Source organism: Morus notabilis, unplaced genomic scaffold (assembly GCF_000414095.1).
Source record: "Morus notabilis unplaced genomic scaffold, ASM41409v2 Scaffold317, whole genome shotgun sequence".
NCBI lineage: Eukaryota > Viridiplantae > Streptophyta > Magnoliopsida > Rosales > Moraceae > Morus > Morus notabilis.
This window is the reverse complement of record NW_010363634.1, coordinates 406,841-423,377: the sequence shown is the minus strand read 5'-3', so window position 1 is coordinate 423,377 and position 16,537 is coordinate 406,841. Positions and strand designations below refer to the sequence as shown.

The 16,537-nt window shown below is 30.5% G+C and overlaps 1 protein-coding gene across 1 annotated transcript; it reads right to left on the bottom strand.

Moving 5' to 3' along the window:
• Window positions 1–224: 224 nt before the first annotated feature.
• On the bottom strand, window positions 225–7,587 carry LOC21405676 (anthocyanidin 3-O-glucosyltransferase 7). The gene is made up of 2 exons (XM_010104697.2): window positions 6,865–7,587; window positions 225–1,259 (listed from the first exon to the last, which is right to left on the bottom strand). The coding sequence occupies exons 1-2, from the start codon at window positions 7,376–7,378 to the stop codon at window positions 361–363; spliced, it is 1,413 nt and encodes a 470-aa protein (XP_010102999.1). The 5' UTR covers window positions 7,379–7,587; the 3' UTR covers window positions 225–360.
• Between the last annotated feature and the right edge of the window lie 8,950 nt (window positions 7,588–16,537).

The following is a 16,537-nucleotide window of genomic DNA, read 5'->3' as shown; positions in this document are numbered from 1 at the left end:
ATTTTATGTTAAATTTTATGTTGAATTTTATGTAAGAAAAAACCATATAGCGAAAACGTTAAATTTGAATTTTTATGAGAAAAAAAACTATAGCAAAAAAATTGAATTCTGATTCGAATTGAAATAAGAACATGCCCTAAGTCATTGGACACTTAATTCTTGAACAAAGTATCAGGAAAAAACCCAAATATGATTACCTTAAAAAAGAAAAAAAAAATAACAATTGTGTTTGTGAAAACACTAAAACCGATATGTATCATCACAAGAGCACTTGAAGATATCATGGTTCAACTAAAAAAGAAGACACAACAAAGAAACACGAAAGACATATATGTCTCACACAACCATAAACCTTCTAACTTAGACTCTTGGAGTCTTGGTCACAATTTTCACCAAAGCATTGAAATCCTTGCTAGAGTTACCACCACCTTCAACAGCCTCATGAGCAAGCTTTTTTAGTACCCCAATTCTCTCCCTCATTTCCTTCCCTTCATTATCCAAGAAGACCCTTCTCAAATCCTTCACCATTCCCTCTTTGGTAATCAACCCTCCTTCAACCTCAACCCCTATCCCCCACACAGCCTCAACCATCCTCATATTCAGCCTCTGGTCCCCCCAAAACGGCCGGCATATCAGTGGCACGCCCCCGGCAACGCTCTCCAACACCGAGTTCCAACCGCAGTGTGTCACGAAAGCTCCGACGGAGGAATGTTTTAGTACTTCCACTTGGGGAGCCCACGGAACCACCTTGCCAAATTTTAGACGAGAGTTGCATAGTTTTTCTTCTAGAAATCCCTCCAGTTTTCCCCTGAACGACCAGAGAAAAGGGATCTTGGCTTCCTCAAGCGCCTCGGCCAGGGCTGCAATCTCGTGAGGCAGTGGAGTGGCCACGCTTCCGAAGCTTACGTAAGCGACCGACATTGTTTCGTGCTCGGATAGCCAATCTAAGCAGCCGTTCTCATCCAGGACTGGCATTGGTTTTGGAGATAATTTCATGGTTAGGGTAAAGGGTCCAATGTTGAGGAACTTTCGGAGTTTGGTTTTGAGTTGATTCGAGATTTCGGGGTCCATTTTGTGGAAGGAGTTTATGAGGACAGCAGTTGCTTTGGGAAGATTCTGTCCCATTTTGTGAAACATGTTTGCAAAGAGTGACGATTCTGAGTCTTGTGATGTGATTAGTACTTCTTCGTGTAAATCTGATATGCGAATGGCTTTAAATCCGGGAAGGAAGTCTAGGGTTTTGTCCTTGCATATTCTTCCTGCGGAGATAAGCATGGTAATATTGTTAGTAAGGAAGCAGCAGATTTTTCTAAAGAAACTGATAAAAATTCTGAGGTACCTAGGGATACATTGTGACAGTACATACTTCTGTAGATTTTATCAAAAGGAAATGAATGTTTCAATCAAAAAATGCATTTGGTAATTAAGTGTGTGAGCGCATGCGCATGCACGTGTGGAAAATGTCCGAAAGAAATTATTTTAAATTAGATAAATAGTATTTATTAGACAAATATTAATCTACCGAGTAGGAAAAAAATATGTAAGTAGGGAGATATTTTAGAACTATTATTTTATTGCAGCTAATAGGAAAAATATATATATTTATGAGGACTACTGTTCAGAAAATAGTAATTTAAATCATCGTAGGAAATTATGGAACAATAAAAGATACATTGCCTATTCTTATTTAAATGAGAACATAAGTGATAAAAAAATTATGCGGTATAGTCAAACAAAAGAAACATTACAAAATAAAAACAAAAAGGGCCTAACCAATGTAGAAAAACTACTTAATGATACGTAGAAAGGGGTATAAGTAAGAAAACATTATTTGAACAGAGACAAATAAACGACGGGAAAAAGATTTAATAGAGTAAATATTAAATAGATAAAAAATATTAGGGGGGAAGCAACAACAAAAAAAATGAAGTAGAAAAGTGAGGAGGAAAAAAAAGGAAGTTTGAAAACATATAAATAGAAAAGATGGAAGGCCGAAAATTAAACTGGAGCAAAAAGTGAGAAGAAGGCCAAAAGAGTAAAAGAATAACAAATGGAGATTCGTTGAAAGACAGATTGTTTATATGTATAAATACAAAAATAAATGTTAAAATTATTTATTGGGTGCATATAAAAAAAGTATTTGAGATGAATTTATAAGGACACATTTAAATAGGGACATATATAAGAAGAAATTATTTTAACAAGACAATTAGTCAATTAGGGAAATAAATTATTTATAGGAATTACATGTTAAAAAATGGAAAAATAAAAAAGAATGTATAATAGAGAGAAGAAAATAAAAATGAAAAGAAGGTGGGGAGGCAAAAAAAAAAATACACAAAAGAGAAAAAGTTGGCGAAACGTTTCGTCTTTCATTGAACATGGAAGAATGAACTGACCTCATGTACAAACCGTGTATCTTCACATGATAAGTTATTATTTGACAATATACTAGCTTTTATCGCGCGCGATTCATTTAAAATAACAATTATGTAAACTATTTAAAAAAAGAAAAAGAAAGAAAAAGTTGACATAAAAGGAATGAACACAAAAGGGAGGAAAAATCTGAAACAAAAGACTAAGGAAAAAGATTTTAATTTATTTTGTCACATTTTAAATTAGTTATATTTTGTTTTCTTTAATTTGTGTTTGTTTAACTTAGTATGCATTTATTTGAATTGTTTATAATATTTTAATTTGAGCCGACACGTGGCAATATAATTGCGTGAGCGAATTAGAATCTATCTGGTGGATTTCTTTGAAGAAGGTGACCAGTTAGCGCTCGACACGTGACCATTTCAAAGAAATTTAGCACACTGGATCCCCTCCTCCACAGGAAAGAAAAGGGAAAAAAAAGTTAATGTAACGTTTCATTAGCAATAAAAAAACCATTCACTCTTAGTAATGTAGTATAGATATAGATAGAGCGCAATTGATTCATCTAAAATGACAGCCATATAAATTGTTAAAAAGAAAAAAAGAGAAAGAAGCAAAAAAAAAAAAAAAAAGACATAAGAGCACGCCTAGTTCATTTAAAATGACATTATACAAATTACTTAAAAAAAAAAAAAAGAGAAAGAGGAAAAAAATACATAATAGAAATGAAGACAAATGCGAAAAAAAAAAAATCTAAAGTAAAAGACAGAAAAAATGCCTTAACTTATTTTGTTGGGTTTTAAATTAGTTCTATTTTATTTTATTTAATTTGTTTTTAATTTAATTTAGTGTGATTTAATCTTATTTTAGTGCATTTTGTTTTATCTTATAATATTTTATTTTAGAAATTTGGTGCAAAACCGGACCACAAATCAGTTCAAAATTAACTAATAAACGTAATAAATAATAATAATAATAATAAATAAACCCGGGATTTTTTCTAAGCCGTTCGACAGAATCACCAACGGTCATGATTTGCGCATGCAGTGCACGTGCAGACGAAAGAGCGTTTGCCAGCAGGCGACCAAGCGGGCGACCAAGCCGCTTGCGTCGGGTCGGCCCCGCCACTTTCTCTTGGAAGCAATTGGGAGAACAACACGTGGCACTATGTTGGGTTCCTCACCACGCACGATCCACTGTAATCTACTCCTGTGAGCCCGTTTTCTTACTCAACTGTATTAAGACACGTGCCAAGATCTTTCGGCGAACTAATCATAAACCGCTACATGGATTCCACTTAAAAGACTCCCCAAAAAGATCGCGACTCGTGACGGTTTTAAGTAAGCTTAACAGACTGAATTATTTTCTTAACGATAAAAAAAAGTCACCCTCCCAAGAAACGGACTCCCCGGTAAAGATATATCTTTGTAGAACAAATAGTAGTACTAATATTTTCTATATTTTTTGAACTTTTTCTAGACTATACTTAATTATAAAAATGGTAAATCAGAATTTATTTAATCAACTTTAGATTCGATTTATGATAAGCCTTAGTAATCAAAATCATTTAAGAAAAAATATAAAATTTATTTTTAAAAGTGTATAAGTCTAGACTTTTATCCCTTATTATTAATAAATACTATTTTAGTATAATCATTTAAGAAAAAATATAAAATTTACTTTTAAAAGTGTATAAATCTAAACTTTTATCTCTTATTATTAATAAATACTATTTTAGTATAATTATTTAACTAAAAATGTTATCAAGATTACTCCGGGTAGCGTATTTTTTTAGACCTTATGGTATATTTTTCTTTACCGTTTTCTTATTTTAAGTTGCTTATTACGTATTTCTGTTTTGAATTCCTTTCTTTGTAAGAATAATTCGAAGAAGAGCACTAGAAAGTCCGATCCAATATATAAATATAGAGAGAAAAAAAAAAGTGCCCTCAATTTTAAGTAAATTCTACATTTGTCCCTATATATTTAATAATTCAAAAAGTATCCCATATTTTTAGACTATCCAAAAATTATATCCCAAGTTTTTCAAAAGTAAAGTATAATCACTTAAATAGTCAAATTATGACATGAATACCTTAATGATCACATTTAAACATCCTCTCAAATATTAATAACTAGAAACTAAATTTAGAGAAAAAGGTAAAATTTCAATAAAATAATTTTTTTTTTCAAAAAAAAAATCCAAAACTTAAAAAGTTAGCCTGGCCTAGCTCCAGAAAGATCTCGCACCCCTCGCTTTTAACACGTGACTGGATTTGTTTTGTCAAACCAATTACGTTCTACGCTAAATGCCGCTCCCTTCTCTTTTTTTATTTAGTTTTAAAATTTATGCTTTAAAAAATTTCACATAATTAATGGTAAACTGATATCTAAATAGTAATTATTGAGTTTTCTTTTTGGAATTTCAAAAATATTGACCAATTAAATTTTTTTTATTTACTTTGTTTTAAATATAGGGGATAATTTTGGGATATCAAAAAGCCTAAAGGATACGTTTTCGGTAAAAACAAAAAAAAAAAATCAGCGTAAATGTAGGATTTCACTAAAATTGAGGGGTTACTTTTTGGATGTTTTTGGAATTTCAAAAATATTGACCAATTAAAGGTTTTTTTATTTACATTGTTTTAAATATAGGGGATAATTTTGGGATATCAAAAAGCCTAAAGGATACGTTTTGGGTAAAAAAAAAAAAAAAGGAAGAAAAATCAGCGTAAATGAAGGATTTAACAAAAATTGAGGGGTTACTTTTTGGATGTTTTTGGTATTGCAAAAATGCTGACCAATTAAAGGTTTTTTTATTTACTTTGTTTTAAATATAGGGGATAATTTTAGGATATCAAAAAGCCTAAAGGACACGTTTTGGGTAAAAAAAAAAAAATCAGCGTAAATGTAGGATTTAACTAAAATTGAGGGATTACTTTTTGAATGGAATACAAGCATTTAAGTAACCTTTGTTTGGGATATAAATGTCTTTTATGCTCTTTTAATTAATTTGCTCTAGAATTAAGTTTAAACATAAATTATTTTTAAATATGTTGAAAACATTTAAAAACTATAAACATATATAAATCTAGAAAAATAAACAATTTCGATATATTCAAACAAAAAATTTATATTTAAGCTTAACTCTATAGTAAATTATTTAAAAGGATATAAAATACATTTTTATATCTCAGAAAATAGTCTTAAGGTATCAAAAAGATATTTTTCTAAATATTAAAGTACCCTTTTAATATTATCAAAATGATAGAATACCTTTGAGATGTTTCTATATAATACAAATTATCAAAATGATTTTATCCTTTTTGAATTTTCTCATGAAAATTATAATTCCAAGCATGTACTTAAAAAATTACTTCCAATTTGATCCTGTCACATTCGAGATTAGAGGAAACTTTAAAATGGATTCTACTCGCAGTCCCCTCTCCACACTCCGCACCCCTTTTAAATAATTTCCATATTATAAAAGGCCTCAAATAAAGTGACAAAAAAGAAAGAAAATTAAGATACACTTAATTGCGTAATTATATTTAATATAAAAAGAAACTAATTCTAGTTTTTTTTTCTTTTTAAAATAAACTTGTATATATTGTTTTTTTTTTTCATTCTTTGTTTTGCTTACTGTTTTTTACTTTTATTTTTTTAACGTTTTGCATTGTTTTTATGTCTTTTTCTGTTTTATCTTTTTCTTTTCCTCATACCTCAATTGATATCGTAAATTGTTAATACCGTTGCCATATTATTTTTCATATTCTATTAATTATTTGCTTTTATTTATGTTTTGATTTGCTCTGCTATCTATTTTCTTTTTTTGAATTGTTTGTTTTGAATTTTACTTTGTTATTTTCTTGTGAAAATAGAGTTCATGCCTAAAGGTTCAACCAAAAAAAAAATAATATAGAAAGATATAGAAGTGCTGACAATATCAAAGTAAGAAATTAAAATGCTAGAAAAATAAAGTGGTCAAAAGTAATTAGTTATCTTATGGAATTAGTTACGGTAATATATGTGTGTCTAGATGTGATTTTATAGTTACTTCAATATTTATTTATCAATATGTATTATTATTGTAGCCATAAGATATTAATCTGACAATTGTAATAAATTAAATAGTTGACAAAAAAAGTGAATTAATGAAATTAGATTTTTATCACGTCACGTCATCAAAATTCTATATTTGAAAGTGATTACCGATGAAAACGTAACCATTAAAAAATCGTTCATATATATAGTGTGATTTTAATAGTTACTCTAATATTTACACAATGATGGGTATTATTTTTCTAACTGTATGAGGTTGATCTAATGATTATAATAAATTAGATAGTTAATCCTAAAAATTTATGACAATCGATGAGATTAGATTATTATCACGTCACATCATCAAAGCGTGTATGTATGTGTATATATATATATATATAGATATATATATATTATAGAAAAGAAGTACGTGAATATAGTAGATACCTTGATCATTTCCCAAATGCCGTCGAATCTTCTCGCTCTCCAGCTGAACCAGCAGCGATCTGGGCCCTGCCATCCAGAGCGGCAGCCACGGCACACTTCTCTCACTGGCGATTTCTCCTGTGAACCAGAGGAAGGCGTCGGAGACCAAACACCCGATCTTTAACCCCCTATCTTCCTCTGCCTCTTCAAGAGCCTTCTTGAAATTCCCCGGCGTCGCCCTCATGAACATCTCCACCGGCTCCATTATGTCGCCCGACAGCTTTCGGCCTTCCGGCCAGCCATCGTTGACATCATACGGCCGCACATTTCCGAATCCCTCTTTACTCGAAAATAGGGCTTCGTTCGACTGCGAAGTGCTCAAGAATGAGAACTTAACGTCGCTAGCGACATTGATGGCGACACCTGCGGAGAGCCTACGGACGAGGTTGAGGAGAGGACTGATGTGGGAGCCGAACGGAAAGGCGAGGACGGCGATGTGTCGGATTGGCTCGGTGTTAGGGTTTTCGGGCGCCATTGTTGGTGCTGTTTGGAAATGGTGAGCTTGATTGATTGTGGTCTAAAAGTTTTGTCGTAAACGGATGGAGAAAGCTAAATTCTCTTGAATGGATTAGTGATTTTGTATGTTCGGTTGGCGAGAAATATAAAGAGAAAATTGATCAAGAATTGAATAATGGAAGGACGTCCTAAAGATTTTTAACAAAATGAGGGAAGGGTGTCGTTAAGAATCTGATGATTATGTCTCTTCCTCTCTTTCTACACACACATATATAAGCCGCCCACTACAAGCCGTCACTATAAGCCGTCCACTATTCCATAATTACTTAATTACTATATACATGTAAGCCGCCACTATTAGCCGCCCACGACTTGATAATTGCTTAACTATATATATATATATATATATATATGTATAACTGTTAAATATAGAAATTGAATGCTGTGGTCGGATAAAATTTTAATTTTATTAATTATTGTTAATATTTTTGATTAATTATTTAATTTATTATAACTATTGGATTAATATCTTATAATTAAAATAATAATGCTCATTAATAAATAAAGTAACTATTAAAACCACAACCCCACTCCTTATATGTATATACTCATATATATGTCGGTACTATCTCTCAAAGAACAGCACTACATATATAACAACCCCTAGTTTTAAGGTATTTTTTTTTAGAAATGCTAACACAACTCTTTCTATCACGTTCTGCTTCACTGTTTAACACGTAGATTGCATTAACATAGTAAACTATTATTTAAATAAAAAATAAAATAATAGAGTCCACATGTCAACGAGTAAATACTGAAAGTGACAAAACAAATGACAGAAAGTGTGATGCAATCACTTCTCTCTTTTTTTTTCTTTAACAGAATTCCATATTTTATGGTTTATGTCACGGTTCACGCACCCATTTATTTTACTTTGTGTTTTTTGATTTGGCGGAACAAAAGAAAACACGATAAAAGGAGAAACTTACGTCAAAGGAAGCTTTAATGTTATGTTTCCATGGTGGTTATTCAATCAAACATAAAAATGTAATGATGTGTCGTGATAAGAATTTAATTTTATTAATTGTCTTTAAACTTTAGTGATCAATTGCCTAATTTATTACAACCGTTCATCCGTCAATTAATATCTTAAGTTAATTAAACCAATGATACTCATCGATGAGAAAATATAAAGGTAACCATTAAAATTACATATTTAAATGTCTACATTTATGTAATAGTTACTTATAAAATATAGAATTTTAATGAAATTTCATTATAATTAATTGTTGTTAATCTTTTTTTACCTATTTAATTTATTAAAATTGTTGAATCAATATCTTATAATTAAAATAATAATGTATATTAATAAATAAATATTAAGATAAACACTAAAACCCACACCCATACATGCATACATATATAGATCATATTCAAAGTTAGGCGAGATCAGAAAATGGCAATATACGTAAAGCAGATGGTGGCAACACTTCTAGCATGCACCCATTATGGAATAATTTTCTAAGGAAGTTATTCACGTCAGGGCACATGCACCAATAAAAAATGGCGGCCCGTACTCAATGCATTCTTCATTGAAATATGGCGGTGCTTGTCATGCTATTTTATTTTCAGTCTCCTTATCCTTAGTGCTAGTGTATTTCAAGTCGTGTACGTTTTATTTAGTTCATGAACTTATCTAACTACCTGTACAGCATATCGAAGAGAGAATTGTTAAAATATTTATATGACTAGTATAATGACAGACACTCATATATTAATGTCAAATAATATATTAGAGCATGTTATATATGGATAATAAATTCATATATTATTTTGCATGGTATTATTTAAGCTATAGTGGGATGTTCTTATTTTTCATATAGTTTGAGGCTTTTAGATTTACTTGCTCAAAATGTTTCAGTAAGCTTATTAGATTGAATAACTCTCGCCTTTGAGGGCTTAGCCTAAAATAGGCTTAGGATAATTTTAATGCCCTATAAATAAATCATCTTTCTGACAAAAAAAATTATCCTATCTCATATTAATATGTGTGTATAGAGAGGAGAGATAAGGTTAAATTCATCATCCTCTACATACACTGTCACTTCTGTTTGGATCTAACCTTTTTTTGCAGATTGCTAGAAATTTGATCACATGATAGGGACTAATTCAAATACCATGGGACGTATGGTTTTAATATTTACTCATACTACAATTAGAAAGATAGATTAATGATCTTGGGGGATATTATTCTTGATAATGTTGAGTTTGTTATTATCGTTATTTTCAACAATTGGTATCAGAGACTTTTATCTTTCTATTGTGGTTGTGTAAATTCGTTTTATATTACAAATTACAAGTATTTTTCAGTTTAAAGAAAAAAAACATTTTTGCTTCCGCGTTTGTTTTTGGACCGAATAATGTTTGGTTTAATGTTTTGTTGTTGCATATCTCTTGTGGTATAATATCCTTCTTTAAAGTCAATATTGTTTTCGGCCGAACAATGTTTGCTTCTGCATCTGTTGTTGTATGTGTATGTATTTTCGTTAGAATTAATATATATATATATATACACACGCACACACATATGTAAAGAGACATCAAATAGATATGATGTACAAATTTCTTTAGTTGTTCTGTAAACTCTATTATTAGGACCATATGAAGGTTTCAGATGATTGTGTATGTTACACGCGTTTTCTAAAAACATAGTTCATTTTACGTTTTTCAATCTTGCATTTTTTTTTGTTTATTATTATTAAATTAAAAAAAGGTATATCACTTGCCATTTATGAAAGATGTGTGCAAGCGTCGTTTTTGGCAACACAATTAATTATATATATAAATATATAATGTATATATTATACTATTTAGTGCTTTTATTTGTTTTTTAAGTCAAAAGGCCTACTAGTGGTCTTTATTACAGTTGGTACAGCTATAAATTTTATATAATCATATTATTTAAAGTCTTTTATTATTTTCAAAGTCAAAAGGCACAGCTTTTTAGATATTAAATGTAATGCCAGCATTTATTTAAAAAAAAAAAAAAAGAAGGAAAACTTTTGTTAATTACAACCGGTTATTGTTTTGGAAAAGTGATATAGTGAATAGTGTTAGAATTTTAGGCTGGCAGCTCTGTCCAAAGCTTGAATTTTTTAGGTTCGGTGGGCAGGCCTATTAGGCAACCGGTCCAAGTTTTTGGGCTCGGGCTCAGGCTGTCCGAGAATGGTCAGAATTGCCAAAGCCCACTGTCAGAAGAAAGCCTCTGACCGTTGACTGCCAAATTTTTTTTTTTTTTTTTTTCCCTCCGGCCTGAATTGCCTAAATGCCCGAAGACTAAAGACCGAAGGCCGATCAACGGCTAATTTTTTTACCATTGGCACCCGACCCGACTCGCCGCACGATAAGCCCGACTTCAATGACTCTTTTTTTGATCGATGCCCGATTTTCAGCCTGACCCCACCGACCTGCCCCGCCGAGACCAAAAATGACCGTTGGATCCGAATTTGGGAGAAAAAATCAATTTTTTAACCCAAAAATTTCCTTATAAATACCCCTATCCCGCACACATTTTTCTCACCCAAACTTATATAATGCCTCAACAATGCATCCCCTATAAAGATGCTATAACAAACTATATCAGTGCAAAATTAAGAGTAGAACATATAGACCTATATGATTGGTAAATTGCCGAAACTTTGTATCAATTTTTAAGTAGGTTTTAGGAAGTTACTTTAAAACTTAGTGGAACATATTACCCAAGATCACCATTAGCTTTAGGTGAACTTTTAAGAATTAGTATTTTATTTAGTGAATTTAGGGTGGACCTAATCTTAGGAGTTCCTATTTTTTCTAAAAAATTTAAAAAATATCAGTCTAAATTACCAATGTTGTATGGTTTCGATACTGTTTTTAATCCTAGATTAAAATTAGACGGTATAGAAAACTTAGGTGAATCTTTAGGTATCAATTGTTCTGATCAATTTATGACAATAAAGGCAAAAATATTTTCTCTCTATAATAAATATGAGAACAAGTTTAGAAACACAAACTCTAAAGTACAGGAACCGCAGCAAAGAGATGAAAACCCGAATTCATTCATGAATATTTTCGGGTTTAAGAAGAAGAAGAAGACGACCCAAACAAAAGCTAGAAGTAGATCTTCATCAACAAGTGGTGGCAGCAACAACAGCGGCTTCAACGAGCTTTTGGCGTACCTCAGTGAGAGCTTAGTAGTCGACGGTAGTGGAGATTTGTTTAATTTAGTTCAATAGTGGAGGGCAAGAGCAATAACTTAGCCAGTCCTAACTCGATTGACAATGGATATTTTTTTCGATCCCAGTCTCCACTGTTTAATCCAAACAAGCCTTCAGTATGATCGGACGAATACTTGAGGAACGCCGAAACGCATTGCAAAGGGACATTGTTGAAGCCTTGGTCTGCATTAAGGATTAGGATCGTGCTTATCAATATTTACAGGATACAATTTCATCGGCAAGTCAAGAATTGATCAATGAATTTAATCGATTAACATTAAATTTTGAAAACGATCCTTCAACTTCAAATTAAATTGTAATTTGTAAATAAGTATTTACTTTTGACATTATAATTGTATATTTAGACTTTGTAAGTTAGTAAAATTTGAAATTCGTCACAAAATGATTGCAGTCTTTTTTCCTTACCAAGTTTTTATCACAATTGAGTTTTTCTTAGTAAGATTTTTAACGAGGCAATCATGAATTACAAATTTAAAAATTAATATACAAAATTAATATATTAAATTGTGTTCATAATGTTGATTTTAGTTTTTATATAATTTTAACACATAATAACTTAATAATTATTTATATACAAATACAATTACTAAATAATAATATATTATATAATATATATATACAATATTATAAAAATTAAAAAATATAATAAAAAATATTTTTTTAGGCCATTCGGGCGGGCTTGGGCAACCAAAACCAGACCCGTGGCCCGTCCATGGGCCTTTTTGGGCTCGGGCGGACGGCCTAAAAATTTCGGGCAAGCGGGTTCGAGCGTCGCACTCAAAATTAATTTTTTCGGGCGATCGCGGGTGACCCGTCTAAAGTTCCAGGACTAATAGTGAAGCAGTTGTGATTCAATTTTAATACTTAATATACATTATTATTATTATTATTGTTGTTGTTATTATTATTACTATTTTATGGTTTTTTATTTTCACAATTTCTTGGACCAAAATTTATAGGCATGTTTCTTAATTTCATATTTCTTAGATATACATTTCTTTTAATAGTATATAGATTTTAAATAGTTAATTGCCCATTTGTATTTTACTTTCATTAATTAAATATTTGATGTGATTTTATTTGGTCCATTTGTTTATTATTATGAAATTGTGAAATTATTGGGTGTTTTTGTACTTTCCTATCGCGAGTCGTGAGCATGTCAGTTTGAATATTGTGATTATAATTTTATTAGTCACATTCCTAAGGTCTATACGAGGCAATAAAATTATCATGTCAATAATTTATTATTTTGGTAGGATGATTTTGTGCAATACATGCATTTTAAGAGACATTTCTAATTAGTCTCAAATGTTATATCACTTTATTGTTGTCGTGATGCTCTTTGAATACTAGTGCGTAATTTTGTGTATTTTATATCTTGTCGATATATTATGTGCATAACTAGTAAGGCTTATGGTTACGATTAAACATATGTCGTCTAAATGGGAGATTGTTAGAACATTTATATGGATTAGCGTAATCACCGCACTCATATATTAATATCAAATAATATGTTGGAGTATGTTATGGATAAATTCACATATTGTTATGCATGGCATTATTTTGTGCCATAATGGGATGATCTTATTTTTCATATAGTGTGAAGGCCTTGATGTCATGATCGGAAAATTTATCAAAGAAATTATTGTATAAGATGAAATGTTTTGGAATTCTCTATATTATAACTATGAATATTTTTATGATAAGTATTTGTTGATATTGATATTGAATAGTAAAGTATAAGTTAAAAGTTAGAAATTTCTGAACTATGATACTGTTACTGAATTTTAGATTGTAATCAAGAAAGAGGCACGGAACGTTGTGTTATTCTCACAAGAGGACAAACACATGAATATTAAGTTTCAGAAATGAAAAAGAATTGAAAAAATCAATTCTAGGGTTTTAGAAACAATCAAAATGAAGAACATACAAAAAGAGGTTCGGAAGGCCGAACCGAGAAAATTAGGATTTTCGACCGATTAGGGTTGACCGAGTCAAAATTTATTGGCTAAGAGTCGACCAATAGGTCACTCTTGAAAAATTAGTCAAGGTTGAGTAAAGTTGACCAAGTTGACCAACTCTCTGAAAAACACAAGTAAAACGTGCACCAGATAGAAATTAAACTGAACCGAAATGAGATAGCTATTAAGAATGAATGGTTGAGATTTAAGATGATCAATGGATGGAGGGCTGAGATTGGGACACATGGAAAGAAAGGATATGGCTGGCCAAGACTTAGGGGAGATGCCAAATAGATATTTTGATATTTTTGCAAAAAAGACCCTAGAAAGTGTCAAAATTGCACCTAGGTCCCTCCTCTCTTTTTGTGAACGGTTTTTGAAGGGAAAAATACAAGAAAAATATCCATTTTCATGCAAGAAAACAGAGAGAACTCAGCCAAAGAAACAGAGGAAAAAAAATTTCTCAAAGCGAGAAAAACGAGTTCAAATCGAAATCAACGGAAAACTACTATTGATTAGCGTCATTGGAGCTTGTTCTTCATTTTTCTAAGGTAAAATTTCAAATTCTCTCATCATTTTTCACCATGGCTGCACGTCCATGAACAGTAGAAACTATGAAATTTTTTTTTGCTAAGGATGATAATTTGCTTATGGTTGTTCATTAATAGTACCGAAAAACCTAATGTCTAAAGGATAAATTTTCAGTTATTGGGTTTTGTGTTAGCATTTTTAGTTATGGAGAATTGTTGTGAGAATAGGGATGAAACCCTAAAACTTATGATGTTTATGATGATAAAAAGAATGAGAAAGGTTGTGATATGTGGTTGAAAAGTTGAAACAACGGATAAAATGAGCTATGGTTAGCTCTGAAAACACAAAAATTAGGCGAAACTCTGTCAAAATTTAGTTTGAGAATTGTACGAAATCCGGTTGTAATGAAGAATAGGAGGAATGGATGTGTAAAATAAGTTTATTAGGTGATCGAAGATGTGTGGGAATCTAAAATGATGAAAATTCTCAGTTTCGGACTAAAATCAAAAATTAGGATAATGACCCGAAATTTATACCCGAATTTGCTTAAGCTAGAGGACCAAGATAGAAGCTTAATTTCAAAAAGTGACCAACATCAAGTTACAGAAAACTTCGTTTCGAACAACTTTTGTGAAATAGTTTTTTTCTCAAAAAGGACCTTACAGATCAATTTCGAGTTGATTTCTAAAATAAGTCCAAAATGGTGATTTTAGGCCAAATATGCACAAATTTGGTGTACATTGGTGATATGGGAGATGTTTCGGTCCTAATCCTGAACGTGAAATCGTAAATCTTTTCAAAAATTTTAGACACGATATGTACACTTCGTAAAAAAATAATATTTACGGAACAACGAATTCGAATCAAATTAGATTTAACTTAATAACGTTTTACAATGAATTAATGATACTATTCAAATAAGTTAAAACAATTTGTATTACCATAATTTTAAATGAAACACGGCCGTATATTGCGAGCTAAAAACTAGTATATATAGAAATAAAACACTTTACTGTTTTCAATCAAAATGCTCGTTGTTTGGATGTTTTTATTTATTTATTTATTTATTCTTTTGCTTTCAGTCCTTTCTTCTTTTACCTTTCTCTTTAAAATTTTCTATTTTTCATTCTTGCCTTTCTGTTTAACTTTTTCTCTCATTTACCCGATTCAAATATTTTTTCCTTAATGTACTCTTAATTAGATTTTTTTTTTCCAGAAGTGCTCTAAAAAAGTTATTCTCTCAATTTTTTTCCAGACTGTTCCACTAATAACTTTTTTTTCCTTCCTATTTTTCTTTTTCTTTAACTTTTCTTCCCTTATTTTTCATCTTTATCCTTCTTTTTAACTTATTTCCTTCTCATTTACCCCAAATGTGATTCTACTTATATATTTCTTATATATTTCTTTTTGATAGTATTCTAAAATCTTGTTATATCAAAAGGTATTCTCACTTTTTTTTTCCTCTTCTAATTGTCCCACTAAAATAAGTTTTTTGCAGATGCGCTCCCACTAAAAATTTTCTTTTCGCAGCCTTCTTGTCTCTTGACCAGTGGGAAAAGACACTTCTACAGTGCCACTTGTATTTTTTTAATACTCTCTTCATCTCTTATTTCTTTTTTAATATCTCCTTGCTTTTTTTATTTTTTTTATTTTTTTATTTTTTATTATTTTAGTTCTTCCTCTCCTTTATTTTTCATTTTTAATCCTCCCTTCTTACTTTCTCTTATTTCGTTTTTAGTCCCTCCTTTCTTTTTTATTTTTCATTTTAGTCCTAACACTCTTTTGTTTTTGTTTTTGTTTTTATTTTTTATATTTTAAATCTCCCCTCCTTTCTTTCTTTTATTTCTTCTTATTCTTTTTGTTGTTACTGCTGACATCTTATATATTTGTAAATCTGCATCATTAATTTTTTTTTAAATATGGTTTATCTAATTTTTCTTAAATTCAAACTTTTCCTTAAATCTACCCTACTTAACTATACCCTAAACTTTTAAGAGAATAATCAATTAAAAATAAAAATTGAAATTGAAATTTCGTTCACAATTAAAAAAGTTTAACGACCTGAATATGCACGTGCATATCACATGCTTTTCAACTAGTAAACTAATAAGGGGGCGTTTGGTATGGGGTAATCATAAGGAATCATATTCCCAGGAAAGTGATGGAGGGTAATATGATTCCTAGGAATAATACATTATTGTGTTTGGTTCCATATAGAAATCTTTCTCAAATTCCTAGGAATATTACATTACTGTGTTTGGTTGTGCATGGGAATGTTGTGAATTAAAAAATATTTTTTAAATGAATAATAATAATAATAATAATTTTATTATTATTATTATTATTATTATAATTATAATTATAATTATTATAATTATAATTATTATAATAATTATAATTATAATTATT